Source organism: Capra hircus, chromosome 22 (assembly GCF_001704415.2).
Source record: "Capra hircus breed San Clemente chromosome 22, ASM170441v1, whole genome shotgun sequence".
Classification (NCBI taxonomy): domain Eukaryota; kingdom Metazoa; phylum Chordata; class Mammalia; order Artiodactyla; family Bovidae; genus Capra; species Capra hircus.
In genome coordinates, this window is record NC_030829.1 from 52,256,550 (window position 1) to 52,278,753 (window position 22,204).

The 22,204-nt window shown below is 45.5% G+C and overlaps 1 protein-coding gene across 5 annotated transcripts in view; it reads left to right on the forward strand.

Annotated features, from left to right (window-relative positions):
* Nucleotides 1-22,204, forward strand: part of SCAP (SREBF chaperone) — a 97,516-nt gene that overhangs the window by 53,550 nt on the left and 21,762 nt on the right. For all 5 annotated transcript variants that reach the window (XM_018067070.1, XM_018067068.1, XM_018067071.1 and 2 more), the window contains one exon: nt 15,732-15,861. In XM_018067070.1, coding sequence (XP_017922559.1) covers nt 15,732-15,861 — 130 coding nt within the window. The remainder of the gene's footprint in view (nt 1-15,731; nt 15,862-22,204) is intronic.

A 22,204-nucleotide genomic window follows, 5' to 3' on the forward strand; every position in this document is an offset into this window, starting at 1 on the left:
ACAGAGGACAGAGAGGCTTTTTGAGGTAGCCGCCCTACATAATAGACGTTGAGGAGAGTGCACGCAGTTGGGTTTTATAGCCACCTCAATCTAGATGGCTGTAGTGTATGCCAAGAGCTGTGCCAGACAGTAATGCCGAACACAGACCCTCCCACAGTCTCAGCCTGAGAGAGACGATTGCAGTGCCGCTGAATTTTTTTTAAGTTTGTGCATTTATTGTTATTTTGAAAAATAATTTTTGTATATTTCTGTTGGCTGTGCTGGGTCCTCTTGCTGCACGGGCTTTTCTCTAGTCGCTGCGCGCGGGGCTACTCTGCAGTTGTGGTGGGCGTCTCATTGCAGTGGCCTCCCTTGTCGCAGAGCACGGGCTCCGGGCGCATGACCTCAGTAACTGGTGCACAGGTTGTGTTGCCCCTTGGCATGTGGCATGTTCCTGGACCAGAGATCAAACTCACGTGTCATGCGTTGGCAGGTGGATTTTTATCCGCTGAGCCACCAGGGAAGCCCCTGCAGGGTAGATCCTTAGCCACTGGACCAGCAGGGAAGTTCCTGTGATTTTTGTGTTTAACTGAAGGATAGTTGATTTCTCATGTGTCAGTTTCTTCTCTACAGCAGAGTGATTCAGTTATCCATGTATACATACTGTTTTTCACATTCTTTCCATTATGGTTTGTTACAGGATATTGAATATTCTTCCCTTTCCTGTAGAGTAGGACCTTGTTTTACCTATTTTTTATATAGTAGTTTGTATTTGCTAATTCTAAACTCGTTATTTATCCTTCCCCATTCCCCTTTGGTAACTGGTTCTAAACTTCTGTGTCTGTGCGTCTGTTTTTGTTTGTAAAGTTCATTTGTGTCATATTTTAGCTTCATATATGTGATATCATATAGTGCTTGTCTTTCTCTTGCTGACTTCACTTCGTACGATCACCTCTGGGTCCGTCCATGTTGCTGCAAATGGCGTTATTTCATCCTTTTTTTATAACTAATATTCCTTTTTTTATATATACATGCTCCATCTTCCATATCCATTCATCTGTCCATGGGCATTTAGGTGGTTTCCATGTCTTGGCTATTGTAAGGAGTGCTGCTGTGAACCTGAGTGCCTGTTGCCTTTTTGAATTAGAGTTTGCTCCAGATAGATTCCCAGGAGTGGGCTTGCTGGGCTGTATGGGAGCTGATTTTTTAAGGAACCTCTATACTGGTTTCTGTAGCGCTGTCCCAGTTTATATTCCCACCACTTTTGGTGGGAATGTAAATTTTTTCCACATCCTCTTCAGCATTTATTATATGTAGACAGTCTTACAATGGCCATTTTGACCAGTGTGAGGTAGTACCTCAGTGTAGTATTTTTTAAATTTTATTTATTTTTAATTGGAGGATAATTGTTTTACAATATTGTGTTGGTTTCTGCCATACAGCAACATGAATCAGCCATAGTTGTAAATATGTCCCCTCCCTCTTGAATCTTCCTCCCAACCCCACATTGTAGTTTTAATTTGCATTTCTGTAATAATTAGTGCAGGTCAGGAAGCAACAGTTAGAACTGGACATGGAACAACAGACTGGTTCCAAATAGGAAAAGGAGTATGTCAAGGCTGTATATTGTCACCCTGCTTATTTAACTTATATGCAGAGTACATCATGAGAAACGCTGGGCTGGAAAATCACAAGTTGGGATCAAGATTGCCGGGAGAAATATCAGTAACCTCAGATATGCAGATGACACCACCCTTATGGCAGAAAGTGAAGAGGAACTAAAAAGCCTCTTGATGAAAGTGAAAGAGGAGGGTGAAAAAGTTGGCTTAAAGCTCAACATTCAGAAAATGAAGATCACGGCATCTGGTCCCATCACTTCATAGGAAATACATGGGGCAACAGTGGAAACAATGTCAGACTTTATTTTGGGGGGCTCCAAAGTTAACTGCAGATGGTGATTGCAGTCATGAAATTAAAAGACGCTTACTCCTTGGAAGGAAAGTTATGACCAACCTAGACAGCATATTCAAAAGCAGAGACATTACTTTGCCAACAAAGGTCCATCTAGTCAAGGCTATGGTTTTTCCAGTGGTCATGTATGGATGTGAAGTTGGACTGTGAAGAAAGCTGAGTGCTGAAGAATTGATGCTTTTGAACTGTGCTGTTGGAGAAGACTCTTGAGAGTCCCTTGGACTGCAAGGAGATCCAACCAGTCCATTCTAAAGGAGATCAGTCCTGGATGTTCATTGGAAGGACTGATTTTGAAGCTGAAACTCCAATACTTTGGCCACCTCATGTGAAGAGTTGACTCATTGGAAAAGACCTTGATGCTGGGAGGGATTAGGGGCAGGAAGAAAAGGGGACGACTGAGGATGAGATGGCTGGATGGCATCACTGACTCAATGGATGTGAGTCTGAGTGAACTCCGGGAGTTGGTGATGGACAGGGAGTCCTGGCGTGTGCGATTCATGGGATCGCAAAGAGTTGGACACGACTGAGTGACTGAACTGAACTGAATAATTCGTGCTGTCAAGCATCTTTTCATGAGGTTATTGGCCATCTGTATGTCTTCTTTGGAGAAGTGAATAGACCGCTTATAGTGGTTTCATTAGATGCCCAGGCTCGATTCAACTGCTTACCTGTATTCTACGTGGAACGAGAAACTTGTTCAGCCTGATGAAGGGACTGCTGCTCTCGCTCCCTCTGTCTGGCTCTAGCAGCTTCCTGAGCTGTGCGCCTGTTCATCACAGGATCACCCTGGGAGCCATGAATGCTCTTTCCTTTGGGAAAATCTGATGAAACTTGTAGCAAGTAGGCACTGTGGCGACAGGTGTCTACTTACATTTCCTAGAGCTAATTAGGCCACCAGGATGCCCAGCAGTGGCCCAGCAAGGCAGAATCCTGTCGCTTGGGTCTACCGTGGGAAGCGGTGGGCATGCTGTGGTGTGAAGGAACAGTGTCTGGGTGCCAGGCCAGCTGGGTTGCCGTCCCTGTGGGTCAGAGGTTTATGTGGGGGTCACTGGGTCACTTGTGATTCCATAACGTGCTGCTCGTGCTTACAGAGGGTGAATTTTACCTTAGAGAGCAAGTTGGAATCACAATGAGACCATTCCGAACCCCCTAAAGGAGGCGAATCCTGCAGGGTGTGTGGGTGTCCGAGAGCAGACATGGCCCTTTCCTCCTTTTTCTCTGGAGCAAAGCAGCCCGTTAAAGCTGAGACCGGACGTCTCGGTTGTGGTGGCCTCTGCTCTCAACCTCTCTCTCCCGTGTCTGCCGTGGCTCAGGTTTCCCCATGATTATCGTCGCCCCTTTGCAGGTGGGCACACGGGCTTATAGAACAGGCTTCTTCTTTCTGTACCCTGTGACCACTCTGAACATGCTTAGATTCTTTTCATGAATGAGAAAGAAATCTGAGTAACAGAAGCTGGGTCTGCACCTGTGCTTTGAGAGCTGGGCTGGTTGGCCAGGAAGGATGTCCCAGAGCACCATGGACCTGTGTCCCAAAGCCCAGATGCAGGAGCCTGGGGCCCAGCTACAGCAGCCGCTCCTGGGTCCTGTTCAGCACTCTGAAGCCAGAGGCTCCCTCCAAGCATAAGTTACCCCTGGCCCCACACACAAACTCTGGAAAAGTTCTGAAGGGCTTGGAGGAAATCAAAGGCGCCCTTATCAACCCAGACTTCCTCAAACAGAAGAGAGATCAGGAGATCTCCGAAGTTTCCCCTTGTAGACTTTGACCACCCAATCCTAGTTCTGCGCTGCTCTCCCCTGAGAAGGGGAGAGAGGAAGCGCGTCCGACTGCTGGTGCCTCTGGAGGGGAGTCCTGTGCCATGCCTCTGTGTGCCATCTTTCTGGGTGCTCTTCCTGTGTGTCTTTGGTGTCGCCTGAGCTCCCATCATAACACCATCATTTGTCGGACCCAGTGCAGCATGAAGGTGCAGGGCTGCCTCCTCAAAAAGCAAGGGAAAAGTACCATTAAAGGTGCTGGAGTATGCTCAGATGCGAGTGGGTGAAAGGCTTGCTCCTGCCAAGTTGCTCCTGCCCATCCGATGTGCTGTGGTACAGCCAGCCTGCGATAAGCCACGGCTGGCGCCTCGCCCAGCTCCAGGACACAGTGAGGGGTGCGCTGCTGAACAGCCCTACTGGTTTTGGTCGGGTGCCTGTAGGCAGCAGCAGCACATGGACACCTGGCCTGAGAGGGGATGGCCAGATCCTGGGACGCAGGCGGGCAGGGGCGCTGGTGGTCACACTCCTGGCCGAGGGTGGAGAGACCGCCTGTGAACCTATACTCCGCATCATGTGCCGTTGTGATGGACTTGGCTTATGAAACACAAATCAAAAGATAGATTTGTTAAGAATTTCTGTATATCTACTGCAGAGCGTTAAACCCCAAGCTCCAGGCCCTTCTGAACGTGGGGTCTTACGCAGCCATATAGGTGCACACCATGAAGCTAGTCCTCAGTACAGCATCTGGTAGGTTAAAAATCAGCCTACATGTCTTGAACATCTTCCATGTGGCTGGTATGAGGATGCGAAAGTTAGAAGGACATGTTCCCACGTCACATCTCTTACGTTAATTAAGCAGGTGAATTGAGGAGCGGTGTCTGCAGGTTGTCATGGGAGTGTAGAAGAGAGGTGCCTAACTGCTTGGGTTGGAAAGATGAGGTGGCCTTGAAGGATACACGGGAGTTTGGTTAGCATTTAGTGGGTAGAGGGCGTGTGTTAGTTCGGGCTCCTCGAGACAAGGATTTGAGTGCATGTAGCTTATGTGTCACACACGACTGAGTGACTTCATTTTCACTTTTCACTTTCATGCATTGGAGAAGGAAATGGCAACCCACTCCAGTGTTCTTGCCTGGAGAATCCCAAGGGCAGGGGAGCCTGGTAGGCTGCCGTCTCTGGGGTTGCACAGAGTCAGACACGACTGAAGCGACTTAGCAGCAGCAGCAGCTTATGTGCAAGATGGAATGAATAGTGGTCAGTGGGTGGGAGAGGTAGCTGGAAGGGGAGGCACATTATCTGGCAAGTTTACCCTGTGGGCTGCCCGAGAGTCACATTTGGGGACACTGAGGAACAGTGCAGGTCGTCCGCGTCAGAGCTTCCTGACGGGGAGAGCTGCACCCTCCACCAGGTCAGCAGACTCATCCCCTGCAGGGCCGCATAGGAGGGCCACGTGGAGCCTGCATCACATATTTTTCTTTGGTTGTTTTGTTTTATATGTTGTTGTTCAGTCGCTCAGTTGTGTCTGAGTCTTTACAACCCCATGGACTGCAGCACGCCAGGCTGCCCTGCCCTTCACCATCGCCTGGAGTTTCCTCAGACTCGTGTCCACTGAGTCAGTGATGCCATCCAATTATCTTATCTTCTGTTGTCCCCTTCTCTCCTCCTGCCATCAGTCTTTCCCAGCATCAGGGTCTTTTCCAGTGAGTCAGCTCTTCACATCAGGTGACCAAAGTATCGAAGCTTCAGCATCAGTTGTTCCAGTGAATATTCAGGGTTGATTTCCTTTAGAGTTGACTAGTTTGAACTCCGTGCAGTTCAAGGGACTCTCAAGAGTCTTCTCCAAAACCACAGTTAAAAAGCATCAGTTCTTCTGCACTCAGCCTTCTTTATGGCCCATGACTACTAGAAAAACCATACCTTTGACTATACAGACCTTTGTCAGCAAACTGATGTCTCTGCTTTCTAGTAGGCTATCTAGGTTTGTCATAGCTTTTCTTCCAAAGAGCAAGGGTCTTTTAATTACATGGCTGCAGTCACCATTTGTAGTGATTTTGGAGCCTAAAAAAATAAAGTCTCCCACTCTTGCCATTTTTCTCCATCTGTTTGCCGTGAAGTGAAGGGACCAGATGCCATGATCTTAGTGTTTTGAATGTTGAGTTTTAAGCCAGCCTTTTCACTCTCCTTTTTCACCTTCATCAAGAGCCTCTTTATTTCCTCTTTACTTTCAGCCATTAGGGTGGTATCATCTGCATATCTGAGGTTATTGATGTTTCTCTTGGCGATCTTGATTCCAGCTTTTACTTCATCCAGCCTAGCATTTCGCATGATGTACTCTGCATATAAGGTCAATTGACAGGGTGACAATATACAGCCTTGATGTACTCCTTTCCCAATTTAGAGCCAGTCTGTTCCATGTCCAGTTCTAACTGTTGCTTCTTGACCTGCATACAGATTTCTCAGGAGGCAAATAAGGTGGTCTGGTATTCCCATCTCTTTCAGAATTTTCCAGTTTGTTGTGATCCACACAGTCAAAGGCTTTAGTGTAGTCAGTGAAGCAGAAGTAGATGTTTTTCTGTAATTCTCTTGCTTTTCCTAGATCCAGTGGATCTTGACAATTTGATCTCTGGCTCCTCTGCCTCTTCTAAATCCAGCTTGTATATCTGGAAGTTCTCAGTCACATACTTTTGAAGCCTAGCTTGAATGATTTTGAACTTTACCTTGCTAGCATGTGAAATGAGCACAATTGTCCAGTAGTTTGAACATTCTGTGGCATTGCCCTTATTTGGGATTGGAATGAAAATGGACCTTTTCCAGTCCTATGGCCACTGCTGAGTTTTCCAGATTTGCTAGCATATTAAGTGCAGCCCTTTAACAGCATCATCTTTTAGGATTTGAAATAACTCTGCTGAAATTCCATCACTTCCACTAGCCTTGTCTGTAGTAATGCCTTCTAAGGCCCACTTGACTTCACACTCCATGATGTCTGGCTCTAGGTGAGTGGTCACACCTCCATGGTTATCTGGGTCATTAAGACCTTTTTTGTACAGTTCTGTGTATTCTTGGCATCTCTTATATCTTCTGCTTCTGTTAGGTTCTTGCTGTTTCTGTCATTTTTTGTGTCCATCTTTGCATGAAATGTTCCTTATTATCTGATTTTCTTGAAGAGATCTCTAGTCTTTCCCATTCTGTTGTTTTCTCTTTCTCATCGCATTGTTCATTTAAAAAGGCTTTCTTATCTCTCCTTGCTGTTCTCTGAAACTCTGCAGTCAGTTAGGTATCTTCCTTTTTTGTCTTGCCTTTCGCTTCTCCTTTTTTTAGCTATTTGTAAGCCCTCCATAGACAACCATTTTGCCTTCTTGCATTTCTTTTTCTTTGGCATGGTTTTGGTCACCACCTCCTGTACAGTGTATGAACATCCATCCATAGTTCTTGAGGCACTCTGTCTATCAGATCTAATCCCTTGACTCTGTTTGTCACTTCCACTGTATAATCGTAAGGGATTTGATTAAGGCCATACCTGAATGGCCTAGTGGTTTTCCCTGTTTTCTTCACGTAAATCTGAATTTGGCAAGAAGGGGCTCATGGTCTGAGCCACACTCAGCTTCAGGTGTTGTTTTTGTTGACGGTATAGAGCTTTTCCATCTTTGACTGCAAAGAATAGAATCAGTCTGATTTTTGTACTGATCATCTGGTGATGTCCATGTGTAGAGTGGTCTCTTTGTATTGTTGGAAGAGGATGTTTGATATGACCAGTGCATTCTCTTGACAGAACTCTGTTAGCCTTTGCCCTGCTTCATTTTGTACTCCAAGGCTAAATTTGCCTGTTCTTCCAGTTATCTCTTTTTTATTTTTCCCCTCCAGGTGTCTCTTGACTTCCAATTTTTGCATTGCAGTCCTCTGTGGTGGAAAGGGCATCTTTTTTTTGGGGGGGGGGTTGTTAATTATAGTAGGTCTTGTTGGTTTTAACCCTTTTAAAATGTACAAATCACTTTGAATTCACAGACCACATGAATACAGGACATGGACTGTAGTTTGCCGACCCCTAATCTATACAATAATAACATGAACCACCGACAGGGCTGCTTCCAGCTAGCATTAACCCTCAGTTGGCACTTGGGGCCCGTCTCTGTGAGGCAGAGAGGCCTCCAGCAGCAGTGGAACACTCTCAGGTGAAGAGATGCCAGTGCTGGCAGCTGGAAATTGAGCCAGCATGTCCAGAGATCAGATGAGGGGGATCAAGGGTAGGGCAGCAGCAGGCCCTGGAGAGGTGTTGGGTGGCTGGCCGTGGGCCCTGCGGGCACAGCAGCAGAGAGGTGTGTGGGCTGGGAGATGGGGAAATTCAGAGTGACCTGCACCTGATGAGGAAACAAGTGATTTCAGGAGGAGAAGCAGGAAGTCTAGCTGGGCTAGTGCATCCATTACTCCAGATAAGAGTTGATAGCTGTTGCTCAGTCTAAGGGGAGGCCCTGGAGGTGGTGAGATGTGGCCAAGTCTGAATGTATTTTGAAGGTGGAGTCTTTGGGATTTTTCTGAGCACCAGGTGTGGAGTGCGAGAGAGCGCAAGCTCAGAGTGCTTGGCCTGAGCAGCTGGATGGGTGGAGCTGAGACAGGAAATTCAGGGAGGGGTTTAGAGACTTGGTTCCTTCCCTGTGCCCCTGTAAGGTCAGAGTAAGCCACGACAGAATCTGGCCTATGAAACGAGTTTGCAGAAGCAATGTGGGGTGGTGGTAGAAACCTCCAGTTTCTGTCTTTGGTCTTTTTTTTCTGACCTTGATACAGTGAGTGCTTTTGCTTGTAAAATTGCCCGACACTTTTCTTCCAAGCATTCCTTTTGGTCTCACATTTGGTAGCCATGGATGGTGATGATTACCTTGCATTTTGTATTTCTGTAGAATCTTTTTCTTGTGCTTATATTAAAAGGAATATATGGTCATTTTTGAAAAAACAAAACAGAACAAAACTGTAATACCAGGTAGTATAGCTTGATAGAGAGTGGACTCTGGGCCCAGACTGTCTGTGTTCACATACTGGTTTTGTCACTTTCTTGGGTGAGATATAGCTTCTGCGTGCCTCGTTGGGCGGTGGTGAGGCTTAAATGAGCAAAAAGATGGAAGGCACTTGGCACATCACAGGTTCTCAGTGAGAGTTAGAAGCTGTCGTCATTGTTACAGAGACAGAAACAGACAGGTTCCCGGTCAGTGGTAAGGACCGTTTAGGGAGGAGTATGGGGCCCTTTGGTAGATCCTAGGAGGAGAGGCCAGAGAAGGCAATGGCACCCCACTCCAGTACTCTTGCCTGGAAAGTCCCATGGACGGAGGAGCCTGGTGGGCTGCAGTCCATGGGGTCGCTAAGAGTCAGACACGACTGAGCGACTTCACTTACACTTTTCACTTTCATGCGTTGGAGAAGGAAATGGCAACCCACTCCAGTGTTCTTGCCTGGAAAATCCCAGGGACGGCAGAGCCTGGTGGGCTGCCGTCTATGGGGTTGCACAGAGTTGGACACGACTGAAGCAACTTAGCAGCAGCAGCAGGAGGAGGAGAGGCCTTATTAACCTGGACTTTGCGGGGGAGCGGAAGGACTTCCTGTGGAAGGAATACTGCAGCTGAGGCTTGAAACTGAGTTATCCTGAAGAAGAAGGGGCAAGAGTGGTCAGCCAGGTGCAGAGCCTCAGAAGCAGAAGGGCAGTTGTATGTGGCTCCAGGGCAAGCTTGGAGAATGACCGTGAGCCATTTTAGGTATCTCAAGGTCTGTGGCTGTTTCCAAATAGATTTCATCCTAAGAAAGCGGATGCTCTGGGGCGTGCTGCCCTTCTTTTTTTTCCTGCTAGAATGTTTTGTTGTTGTTTTTGTATAGTCAGTAAGTCACATCCAAGTCTTTGGGACCCCATGGACTGCGGCATGCCAGGCTTTCCGGTTCTTTACTACTGTCTCGTGGAGGTTGCCCAAGTTCGTGTTCATTGAGTCAGTGGATCCTATCTACCCATCTCATCCTCTGTCGTCCCGTTTGCCTCTTGTCCTCAGTCTTTCCCAACATCAGGATCTCTTCGAGTGAGCAGGCTCTTCAGATCAGGTGGCCAAAGTATTAAAGCTTCAGCATCAGTCCTTCCAGTGAATATTCAGGGTATTGATTTCCTTTAGGATTGACTAGTTTGATTTCCTTGGCAGGAATGTTTAAAGTCCTGGAATTCACAGATGTTTTAAATATTTCAAATCTTGAGAAACAGGCTGCCTTCAGTTTAGTGAGTGTGTTTTGAGCAGCTACTGTGTGGAAAGTGAATGTAGATAAATAAAGCATATGGCCCGCCTTCATCTTCTAGTAGAGCTAAAGCTCCAGCAGCCTTAGCTCTGGGCCCTGGGCTCCTCTCTACACCCAGGGGTCAGCCCAGCCCTCGTGCAGAGTTTCCCCCAGCAGAACCTTAGCTGAGTCCAGAGACAGCCCTTGATACCTGCTTCCAAACAGGTGAACCTTACCTTTTGGAAGCAGCAAGAGAGAAGCAACTCTTCACATAAAAGGAATTTTTAATAGATTAATGGCTGATTTCCTCTCGGAAACCATCAGTTCAGTTCAGTCACTCAGTCTTGTCCGACTCTTTACAACCCCATGGACTGAAGCATGTCAGGCTTCCCTGTCCATCAGCAGCTCCTGTAACTTGCTCAGACTCATGTCCATTGAGTCAGTGATGCCATCCAACCATCTCATCCTCTGTTGTCCCTTTCTCCTCCTGCCTTTGGTCTTTCCCAGCATCAGGGTCTTTTCCAGTGAGTCAGCTCTTTGCAGTCAATGGCCAAAGTATTGGAATTTCAGCTTCAGCATCAGTCCTTCCAATGAATATTCAGGACTGATTTCCTTTGGGATTGACTAGTTTGATCTCCTTGCAGTCCACGGGACTCTCAAGAGTCTTCTCCAGCACCATAGTTCAAAAGCATCAATTCTTAGGCGCTCAGCCTTCTTTACAGTCCAACTCTCACATCCATACATGACTACCGGAAAAACCACAGCTTTGGCTAGACGGACCTTTGTTGGCAAAGTAATGTCTTTGCTTTGTAATATGCTGTCTAGGTTGGTCATAGCTTTTCTTCCAAGGGGCAAGCGTCTTTTCATTTCATGGCGGCAGTCACCATCTGCAGTGATTTTGGAGCCCCCCAAAATAAAATCTATAACTGTTTCCATTTTTCCCCATCTATTTGCCATGACTTAATGGGACTGGATGCCAAAATGTTGAGTTTTAAGACAACTTTTTCACCATGGAGGCATTTAAAGTCCTGAAAGGAAAAGACTAGACCAAGAGTTCTATCTTCTGCAAAACTGTACTTCAGTATTGGAGGACAAAGTAAGCAATTTTCATATAAACAAAAGCTGAGCAAATTTGTTACCACTGGACCTGCCATACAGGTTGAAACCATAAGAGAAAATAAACACTAGCAAAATGATCAGTGTTGCTGTGCTTTTGGTTTGGTTTGTAGTTTCTTTGTCTTGTGTGATTTAAAGGTCATGTGTATTAAATGTAACGTAAAAGCTATGTTAATGAGAAGAAATGTGTAAAGTGTAATCTGTGACAGTAACAATATAAAAGGAGAAAGACCAGGATGTACTGTCAGAGTGTATACTGTGGATGCAACACTCTCAGTCTGCTTAATTTCAGTTGTCTTATTTTCGTGATTGCTGATCCTTTCTTCTGCCTGCCCAGATTTGCTTTTGAATTCCTCTGTAATGATACTGTTCAGCCTAGATTGTTACACGGTTTTGCTGTTGTTTAGTTTTTGGCTGTGCCGAGTCTTTGCTGTTGTCTGTGGGCTTCTCCCTGCTGGGCGCTCTCGTTACAGAGCACAGGCTCTAGGGCGGGTGGCTTCAGTGGTTATGGCACGTGCGCTCAGCAGTTACAGCTCACAGACTCCAGAGCGTGGGCTCAGCAGTTCCTGCAGCATGTGGAGTCTTCCTGGACCAAGGATTGAGCACGTGTCCCTTGCATTAGTGGTGAATTCTTAATAACCACTGAACCACCAGGGAAGTCCTATAAGTTGTTAATAATAGAACTCCCAAGGTAACTACGGGCTTCCTTCATGGCTCAGCTGGTAAAGAATCCACCCGCAATGTGGGAGACCTGGGTTTGATCCCTGGGTTGGGAAGATCCCCTGGAGAAGGGAAAGGCTACCTGCTCCAGTATTCTGGCCTGGAGAATTCCATGGACTGTATAGTCCATGGGGTCCCAAGGAGTCGGACACAACTGAGTGACTTTCACTTTCAAGGTAACCACTAAGAAAATAATTTCTAAGATATATAGAACAGGAAAGTAGAAGTCAGTTGAAGTGGCACACTACGAAAAATCAACCCCTCCCTGTTATTTAAAAACAAAAAAGCAATGGAGGAATCGACGAGCAAAAGTCATTGACAAACAGAAAACAGATAGCTGCACAGCATAAGCCAATCCTTCCCTGTCGGTGTTCACATTAAGTGTAAGTGGGTCAAACTCTCCTGCTAAAAGACAATTTGATTTTAAAGAATCGAGACTTCCCTGTCCAGCTCTGTGTTTCTGTGCACACCTCTTCATGTCCACACACAGGCTGAAAGCACCTTTTTGGTTTTTTTTAATGCATTCCTTACTCTGTCTTAGTGTTATGCACGTTATGTTGATAAAGCAAAGCATGTTTGTTTAAACTTGCATTAATTTTTAAATCAACACTGATTCTGAACAGAGCTAACCTCTCAAGCTTCAACTTAATTTACATTGATTTTTTTTGACTTCCTGATGTACAGCAACCTGTATCTTTATTATAGGCCAAAAACATAAAGTGTATTCAATGTAATACTATAATTTGCAATTTAATTATAATCAATTTTTGATTTCCCAAATTAATTACCATTTATATAAAATTATATTTTAGACAATTTAAAAATATTTATAAATAGTTTTATTCTCTGATACAGGCACTGTTATACTCCCTTCAAGAAGGAAGCCTGACAGTCTGACATTTAAAAGATATATGACTAAATAGAAACCCTGTGAAGTTAATGGGTTTAAATTTAAACCATTTTCAAGGATTATTTTTTGGAAAGTTTTTTTTCTTAAGGGTCTGATTAATAACTGCTAATAAAAAAAATACCATTGAAAATGTATGAAAATACCATTGAAAATTCTGTTGCTCTCCACACATTTGAAAAATCCAGATCCAGTTATATACAGAATTCCTACTTTATTGCTTAAATTGCCTTGGATTACCAGTATAATCCCTTGGAGTACCGGGGACCAAGGATCTGTTGCTAGTAAAAATAATTATTAACTTATCTTTATAACATTTTACCTAATTGTTTATTATTTAGAATTCCTTCTATATGTGAGGTAAAATTTTATAAATGAAACATTTAAAATAGTAAAAAATAAAAAAAAATAATCTGCCTGGCAATGCAGGGAACACAGGTCCGGGAAGATCACAAATGCCGTGGGAAAATCCCACATGCCGAGGAGCAGCTAGGCCCACGAGCCAGCTGCTGAGCCTGTGAGCTGCAGCTGCCGAGACCCACAGACCTAGAGTCTGTGCTCTGCAACAGCGCTGAGAAGCCTGCGAATTGCAAAGACGAGTAGCCCCAGCTCGCTGCAGCTAGAGAAAGCCTGTGCGTAGCAACAAAGACCCAGTGCAACAGCACAAAAAGGCAGCACGATTTGTATATTTAAGAAAAGTGTCTGCGTGCTCTCTGTTCTTGCCTGCGCTGGGTCTCTGTTGCGACACCTGGGCTCTGGGTTGCGGCACACAAGCTTCTCTTCTTGTTGCAGGGCACGGTTCTAGAGTGTGTGGGCTCAGTGGTTGTGGCCTGCAGGTCCCGTCCTGGTGCCTCGGGAGACACTGTAGGTATCCACTACACTTTGGATATTAGAACACAAAGCAGTTGCGAGGAAAAGGATGGAAAATGATATTCCATGCTAAATGATACCCAAAAGAGAGCTGACGTGGCTATATTATTATCAAACAACATTAACAAGTTTATTAGAGACAAAGAAGGAGGACACTATATGTTGATGATATATTGATTATATTGATATGTTGATACTATATATATGCTTCAGTATAACAGGAGGATATAATGATTATAAACCTCTTAACACCTAACAGACTCCTAAAATATATAAAGCAAAAATGGACAGAACTGTAAAGAGAAATACACAGTTCTCCAGTGACAGTGGGTCTCTGCTTTCAGTGATGGATACAACCAGACAGAATCAACAAGGAAAATGGAGGACCTGAGCAACCCTGAAACCAACGAGACTAGTACACATTCTTCCTAAGTGAACATGTGTTAGATCACAGTTAGACCCTGTGTTAGATCACAACAAGTCTCAATAAATTTAGAAAGACTGAAATCCTACAGAGGATCTTTTCCAGTGACAGTGGAATGAAACTAAAAATCAAGAAAAGAAGGAAAATTGGAAATATGTGCAAATTATCCAGGTGACCAATAAGCATATGAAAGATAAGCATACATTGTTTGCTATATATTGAAACCACAGAGCTATACCAGCACCTCCTCCTTTAAATGGTTCCAGTTAATTGGACTGACAAGATCAAGAGGTGGAGCAGTTGAAACTCCCATCGCGCAGCCAGCGGGAACATAAATTCAAATAAGTACTTTGGAAATCTGGTGTTATCCACAAAGCTAAATGTGTGTATGCTCCACAACCCAGCCATTTCGTTCAAGGGATATACCTTACAGAAACGAGTGCTTACATAAGAATGAGTGTATACATAAAAATTTCCATAATTTCTCTTCTTGATAGTTTCAGCTGGAAACAGCCAAATGTTTCTCCTCAACACTAGAATAGATACATGCACTGTAATATGTTCACTTGGTGGAATAGTGCGTATGCATGAAACAGTGCATGTATATGAAACTGCCCGCACCAGTGTGGATGAATCTGGTGGATGTAAGTTGAAACAGCCAGTCACAAATGAGTAGGCAGCGGAATGGGTGATTTCAGTTATATGCCAGAGGAAACAAACAGAGCTGATTTGTGATTATAGAAATTCTGATAGTGGTTTGTGGTAGACGATGCTCTTCACTAGCGCACAAGGCCACCTTCTGAGGTTCTAAAAATATTTTGTAGCTTGATCTACATAGTGGGTACACAGATGCATGTATGTGTAAATATTCATTGCACTCACTGTATGCTTAAGATTTGTGCATTGTATTACATAAATCTTAATTCTCAGTTAAAAAAGATTTTTTTTGACCACATGTGGCATGCGTAACTTCCTTGACCAGGGATCGAACCTGCATGTACTGCAGACCCTGGAAGCTCAGAATCTTAATCATTGGCCCACCAGGGAAGTTCTAAAAAAAAAATTTTTTTTAAAGAAATGAAGTCAGAAACAAAAGCACATCCATTTGCCAACTTTTTGATGTTAGTCCAAGCTTTTTCCTTTGCCAGTGGTGGATCCATTGTTTTCAATTCAGCGTGGTCTAGTGTAAACCATACCCTCAATGTGTTATACACAGTCTTATGGTCTGTCCTTTTAAACTAAAGCAATTTTCATAGCAGTCTGAATCAGGATCCTTCTGGATTTTTGGTTCTCTGTTTTTTTGTTTTTCTTTTTTGACCACACTGCCTGGCATGTGGAACTTCCCTGACCAGGGATCGAACCTGTGCCCCCTGCAGTGGAAGCGTGGAGTCTTAACTAGGCCACCGAGGAAGTCCTTCCCCAGTTTTTTCTCATTGTCTTACGTGTGTCTGATATGACCAGAAGTTTGTTTAGCACCTTGCCTTATTACATCTCTAGACATTTTCAGCCAGTAATCTATTTCATTAAGTAGTTTATGAATTGGGTTTCCTGTGACCGAAAAGGAGCTTGAAAATTCTAATCTAGAGGCTCCTGCGTTTCCTCATAGCCCTGAAGTTTGATGACTAGTATTTTGTACACTTGTGCAGTTCTAGCACAGGAGGCGAGTGCAGCTGCAGTGATTCCCGTGTCACTGTTATCTCAGCATGGATTCTACCTGCCATCATGTCCTGACTCTTCTCTCCTTTTTGTCCATCCCAGCTACCCCCTGCTGAAGCTGCCCTTGCCAGGAACAGGACCCGTGGAATTCACCACTCCTGTGAAAGATTACTCACCCCCACCTCTGACCTCTGACCACAAGCCTGGAGAGCCCAATGAGCAGCCAGAGTGGGTAGGTGCTCAGCGTGTCCTGAGGAGCGCCCTGGGCATTGGGTGCGGATTGGCCATGGCAGGGGTTCTGTGTGGAGCGAGGGTGGTCAGCTTCTGATGGGCGAATGCTTAACACTTGAACCACTTTATAAAGGCGCTGAAAGTGTTTAGCTTACATTTAATAGTACATCCAGTCACACGTTCCTGTTTTGAAAGGAAACACTGAACGACATGGAAGGAAGGGGACTGTCCTAGAAAAGCTGGGTTGTAGTTGCCGTAGCTGCGGCCGGCTAGGTCTGGGTCCATACTGTGGGTGCTCAGTCCAGGCAGCGCCCTGGCGAACAGGACCTCCTCCTTGAGCCCAAGTGGTTGCGGGAACTACTGAGTATCCCTGGAGAATGTTTTGTCTTCTGAGTCCCATCACTGTTTAATATTAGCAGTGAGCACTTAGCTTTTTCAAATCTGGTAGGTGCTGTTTCATCCTCACAGTGCAGTCAGGTAAAGTGTGCAGGTTCTGCTTGTTTAGCTGTTTTGCAATTGAGGAAGCTGGGAATGACAGTGTGACTCAGTTTCAGTTTAGCTGTCATGGGGTCACCACTGGGTTAGAACTCCAGATCTCCTGACCTGAAGCCAGCTGCTACTTCTGAATCGTGCTCTCCTCAGCCAGCTGTCTCTGAGCTGAGCATGAATGCGAAACAGGAAGAAGACCTATAGGAATGCAAAACCTCCAGGTGAGGGTCTGGGCTGCGGCAGGTGACTTGTGGGAACTCTGGACTCATTATTTGGAAACCTTATAGGAAATGATGAGCTCGTCCTGCTGGCTTATACCTACCAGCTGTGGATGACATGTTCTCCCCTCGTGTGCTGGTCCCTGGTCCCGTGGGTTGGTGCCGGGCTTGCTAAGTCTGTTGTTGAGGAGCAGAGCCCAGCTCAGAGCACACAGCTCCTCTTCTCCCACCCTCTCTGTGCAGTGATCGCACATTCCTTCCTGTTGCCTTTCCGGGTAATGTAGCAGCCAGGTAACTTGATGTCAGCTTTGCTCTGATGTTGCTAAAGTAGAGATCTGGTTAGATAGGTGTGTGTTATGACTCCACATGGTTTCAGGAGGAAGTGCAGAACACAGGCTCAGTGGTACTCAGCCACGAAGGTTAGGGTGAGCTGATGAGGCAGAAACCAGTTCATAGCTTCATGTCTCAGCTTGACACTTGGCTCACTGTGGGATCAAGCCTTTTGTCTCCTTCACTCTCTCTTTAAAAAAAAAGTATTTATTAATGGCTCCACTGGGTCTTCATTGCAGCATGCGGGGTTCTCTCTAGTAGAGGTGCACAGGCTGAATTGCCCAGCAGTGTGTGGGGTCTTAGTTCTTCAACCAGGGATCGAAACCATGTCCCCTGCATTGGAAGGCAAACTCTTAACCACTGGACCGCGAGGAAAGTCCCTCCATTAACCTCTTGATAGGGTTTTACCACATAATGGAGTTGATGGTTCCTGGTCACAGTGGGGTAGTCTGCGTTTGTGAGTGCTTTGTGACTAGTAGAGTTCAGTGGGCCTGATGGTACAGTTAGGGGTCTATCCAAGGGCAGGGGTTCACTTGTTTGTGAGCCCTTTCCACTTCCTTGATGTCCTCTTTTGGCCTGGGATGATGATAGTGTGGGGGTACAAAATAGCTTGAGGGTTTCTCTTTCTCACTGGGGTCCCCAGCCCCTGAAAGGTTGAGAAAGAGACGTAGGCCCTGGCTCAGTCACCTGGTGTCAGGCCTCTCCGTGGTCAGTTATCTGACCAGGATTGACTGTTGTAACAGTAAAGGTCAGCAATGCAGGACTTGTAAGGATTGCTTTAATTATAAGGGACAGAAAACTCAACCCAAACCTGGGGAAGTGAGAGGGCACTTGGGGGTCATAGAGCTCACCCGCAGGCAGGACTTACTAACGGACAGCATGGGTTAGGCCTCAGAACGAGTCCATCCCTCAACTGTAGCCCCTCTGGGTCAGCTCAGTGTCCTCTCCCTAATGGGGGCTACAGCAGATTCAACCGTGTGGGTGCCCGCTTGGCTCTGCATGAGATTACCTGCCTGCCCCCACCTGAGACCCTGTGAGCAGGGAGGTGCTCTGCTGGTTGGCCTCATCACCACGCTGCGGGTGAGAGAGGCTGTTTCCAAAGGAAGATTAGGAAGTGCAGGCCCTGGGCAGCACAGCACAAGCATCCGCTGCTCACAGCAGGAAGCTGTGATGTCCTTCATTCCTCATCCATTCCTTTATTATTCAGCACGTTTATTCCTTGTCTTCAGTGTGCCTGGCAGAACGGTCGTGGGGACACATGGAGCCTCACTGCCCCGGAGGAGACGCAGGGTGCTTGGGAAGAGAACACGGAGATGTGGGTTCTTTTGTCAACAGCACACGGGAGCCAGCCCCAGGAGCTCCCAGTGGTCAGTGCTGAAAAAGAAGATACATTTCACAGCAAAATACATACATAGCTGAGCCTGTATGATTGAATAATTAAGTGGAGGAGAATAGACAAATCTGAGCAAAAAATTCTGAATTTATGTAGCCGCTCACCCTCAGAGAGGTGGAATATAATCCCCCTTCCTTCATTGTGGACTGCGCACAGTGACTTCCTTCCAGAGAGTGCCAAGTGGAAAGGGGAGGAGAGAGTGGGTTTCCAGTGGAAACCCTGATAGGTGGCTCTCAACACGGTGTTCGGGGTCACCATCAGCAGTGGTGAATCAGGTTGATGGTATGTACCTTGATGTGTGACGAGAAGGGTGCTTATCTCTATGTTCTTCCTCTGCAAACACCATAATCCCAGTCTGATCATGAGAAGAACATTAGACAGATCTGTGAGGAGTAGTCTACACAGTCCTGACCAGCGCTCCTCACGGCTGTCCAGGTCATCAGAAAAAAGAGGCCAAGAAACTGTCCCAGCCAAGAGAAGCCTCACAAGACAGGACAGCTGGATATAACATGGTATCCTGGATGGGATCTCAGGAGAGAAGAAAGGACGTGGGGACGAGCTGAGGAAATCTGGTTTCCTTACTTTGCCTTGGTGATAGTTTCTCAGACTTGGCTTGGTCTCGATGACCTTGACAGTTTCGAGGAGTGTTCCTCAAGCGGGGCTTTGTTTCTATCTCTCTAGACTAGTCTCAGCTTGTGGGGTTTTAGAAGGAAGAGTACGGAGGTCAAGTGTCACTCTTTTCACGTCTGTCAGCCTCCTAAAGTATTTTTTAAATTTCTGTACAGTAAAGTTCAGTCTTTGTGCTCTAAAGTTCTTGGTACCATCAGGGGTTTTTTTGTGTTTTTTTGTTTTTAGTCTTTTTTACAGAAGTATGGAACAATTTAGCTGTGGCTTTCTTTTTTAAGAATTTTATTTATTTTTGGTTGTGCTGGGTCTGCATTGCTGCAAGTGGGCTTTCTCCAGTTGCGTCGAGTGGAGGCTGCTTTCTAGGCACGGCATGTGGGCTTCACATCGTGGTGGCTGCTCTTGCTGTGGAGCACAGGCCCTAGAGTGCTCAGGTTTTGGTAGTTGTGGGTCTCGGGCTCAGTAGTTGAGCCGCACTCAAGGCTTTGTTGCCTCGCAGCATCTGGAATCTTCCTGGACCAAGGTTTGAACCCATGTCTTCTGCATTGGCAGGTGAATTCCTAACCACCGGGCCATCAGGGAGGTGCTTAGTTGTGGTTTTAAATTTGCATTTTCCAGATGAATATTTTTGAGGTCTTGTTGTATTTGCACATCTTCTTTTGTGACAAGAAGGGTGTATCAGTATTTTGCTCATTTTGAGCTGAGCTGTGTGGATTTTTTTTTAATATGCAAAGCTATTCAAAGAAGTATATTGATAATGGAAAATGTGCAATAATCTAGATATCCTTTAAATAGAGAAATAACTAAAGTTTCAGTTCAGTTCAGTTGAGTCGCTCAGTCCGTGTCCGACTCTTTGCGACCCCATGAATCGCAGCACACCAGGCCTCCCTGTCCATCACCAACTCCCAGAGTTCACTCAGACTCGCGTCCATCGAGTCCGTGATGCCATCCAGCCATCTCATCCTCCGTCGTCCCCTTCTCCTCCTGCCCCCAATCCCTCCCAGCATCAGAGTCTTTTCCAGTGAGTCAACTCTTCGCATGAGGTGGCCAAAGTACTGGAGCTTCAGCTTTGGCATCATTCCCTCCAAAGAAATCCTAGGGTTGATCTCCTTCAGAATGGACTGTTTGAATCTCCTTGCAGTCCAAGGGACTCTCAAGAGTCTTCTCCAACACCACAGTTCAAAAGCATCAATTCTTCGGCACTCAGCCTTCTTCACAGTCCAACTCACATCCATACATGACCACAGGAAAAACCATAGCCTTGACTAGACGGACCTTAGTCGGCAAAGTAAAGTCTCTGCTTTTGAATATGCTATCTAGGTTGGTCATAACTTTTCTTCCAAGGAGTAAGCGTCTTTTAATTTCATGGCTGCAGTACAGCCAGATACTTGAATGTACCCATTAAATAGATTTTTAAGCTCAACAAAGTAGATTAATTAAGAAAAGCCAAAGATAAAACACTACATGTACTATACCAACTGTTTAAAAAATACATGCATAGAAAAAGTATTAATTGCTCAATGATGTCCGACTCTGTGACCCCATGGACTGTAACCCGCCAGACTCCTCTGTCCATTGAGTTCTCCAGGCAAGAATTCTGGAGTGGGTTGCCATTTCCTACTGCAGGGGATCTTCCCAACCCAGGGATCAAAACTAGGTCTCCTGCATTGCAACCAGGGAAGCCCTGGTGCGTGGGAAAAAACTAGTATCAAATCCATTAAAATGCAAACAACACTTTTAGGTTGTGTATTACAATAGACTTGCACTGCTTTTACAAAAAGAAAAAAAAAAAAGATAAATTTTCAAAAAGATTATACGCTAGCACTTTCTCTAACAAACTTGCCCTGTTTCTTGTTTAATGTATCTTAGAAAGGAATTTGTACCAAGAGAATAGTTTAGCATTCTTCTTAACTAACGTGTTAAACATGGACAGGTACAAGTTTTCAGGGATGTTTAATTGTAACTGGCATTTTTGCCTCTTAAGTGATTTTCACCCCCCTTAGGAAAAGTTTATATTTAGAATTGTTGCAGGATAACTGTGATGTCCCTGTTCTTTCCATGTGAAGACTTTACTTTTTTAAAATGTATTTTTAATTGGAGGATAATTGCTTCACAATGTTGTGTTGGTTTGTGCCATAGATCAACATGAATCAGCCATAGGTAGGCATGTGTCCCCTCCCTCATGAACTTCCCTCCCAGCCCCGCCCCATCCCGCCCCTCTAGAGCAGCTTCCCACTAGCTGTCTGTTTTATATATGGTAATGCTTCAGTGCTCTCTCTCAGTTCATCCCACCTTCACCTTCCCCCGCTGTGTCCGTAAGTCTGTTCTCTATGTCTGCATCTCTGTTGTTGTTCAGTTGCTAAGACATGTCTGACCCTTTGTGACCCCATGGGCTGCAGCACGCCAGGCTTCCCTGTCCCTTACCATCTCGCAGGGTTTCCCCAAGTTCGTGTTTATTGAGTTGGTGATGCCACCCAGTCATCTCCCCCTCTGTCTTCCCTTCTCCTTGTGCCCTCAGTGTTTCCCAGGATCGGGGCTTTTCCACTGAGTCAGCTCTTCGCATCAGGTGGCCACAGTATTGGAGCTTCAGCATCAGTCCTTCCAATGACTGGTTTCATTTTCTTGCTGTCACAGTTCGAAGGCATCAATTCTTCTGTGCTTTGCCTTCTTTATGGTCCAGCTCTCACATCCATACATGGCTACTGGAAAGACCATAGCCTTGACTAGATGGACCTTTGTTGGCGAAGTGGTATCTTTCCTTTTAAACACACTGTCCAGGTTTGTCATAACTTCCCTGCCAAGAAGCAGTCATCTTCTAATTTCATGACTGCAGTCACCATCCACTTCAGTAAGTGGTGTTGGGAAAACTGGACAGCCACCCGTAAAAGGATGAAACTAGAACACTTCCTAATGCCATACACAAAGGTAAACTCAAAATGGATTACAGACCTAAATGTAACACCAGAAACTGTAAAACCCTTACTAAGGGGAAAACTTAGGCAGAACACTCTGACATAAATCATAGCAAGACCTTCTGTGACCCATGGTGACCATCCACTTACTGATTTTAGAGCCCAAGAAGAGGAAATGTGTCCCTGCTTCCACCTTTCCCCCTTCTGTTTGCCATGAAGTCATAGCACCAGATGCCATGATCTGTGTTTTTTTAATATTGAGTTTTAAGCCAACTTTTTTCACTTTCCTCTTTCACCCTTATCAAAAGGCTCTTTATAGTTCCTCTTTGCTTTCTGCCATTAAAGTAGTGTCATCTCCATACCTGAGGTTGTTGATAT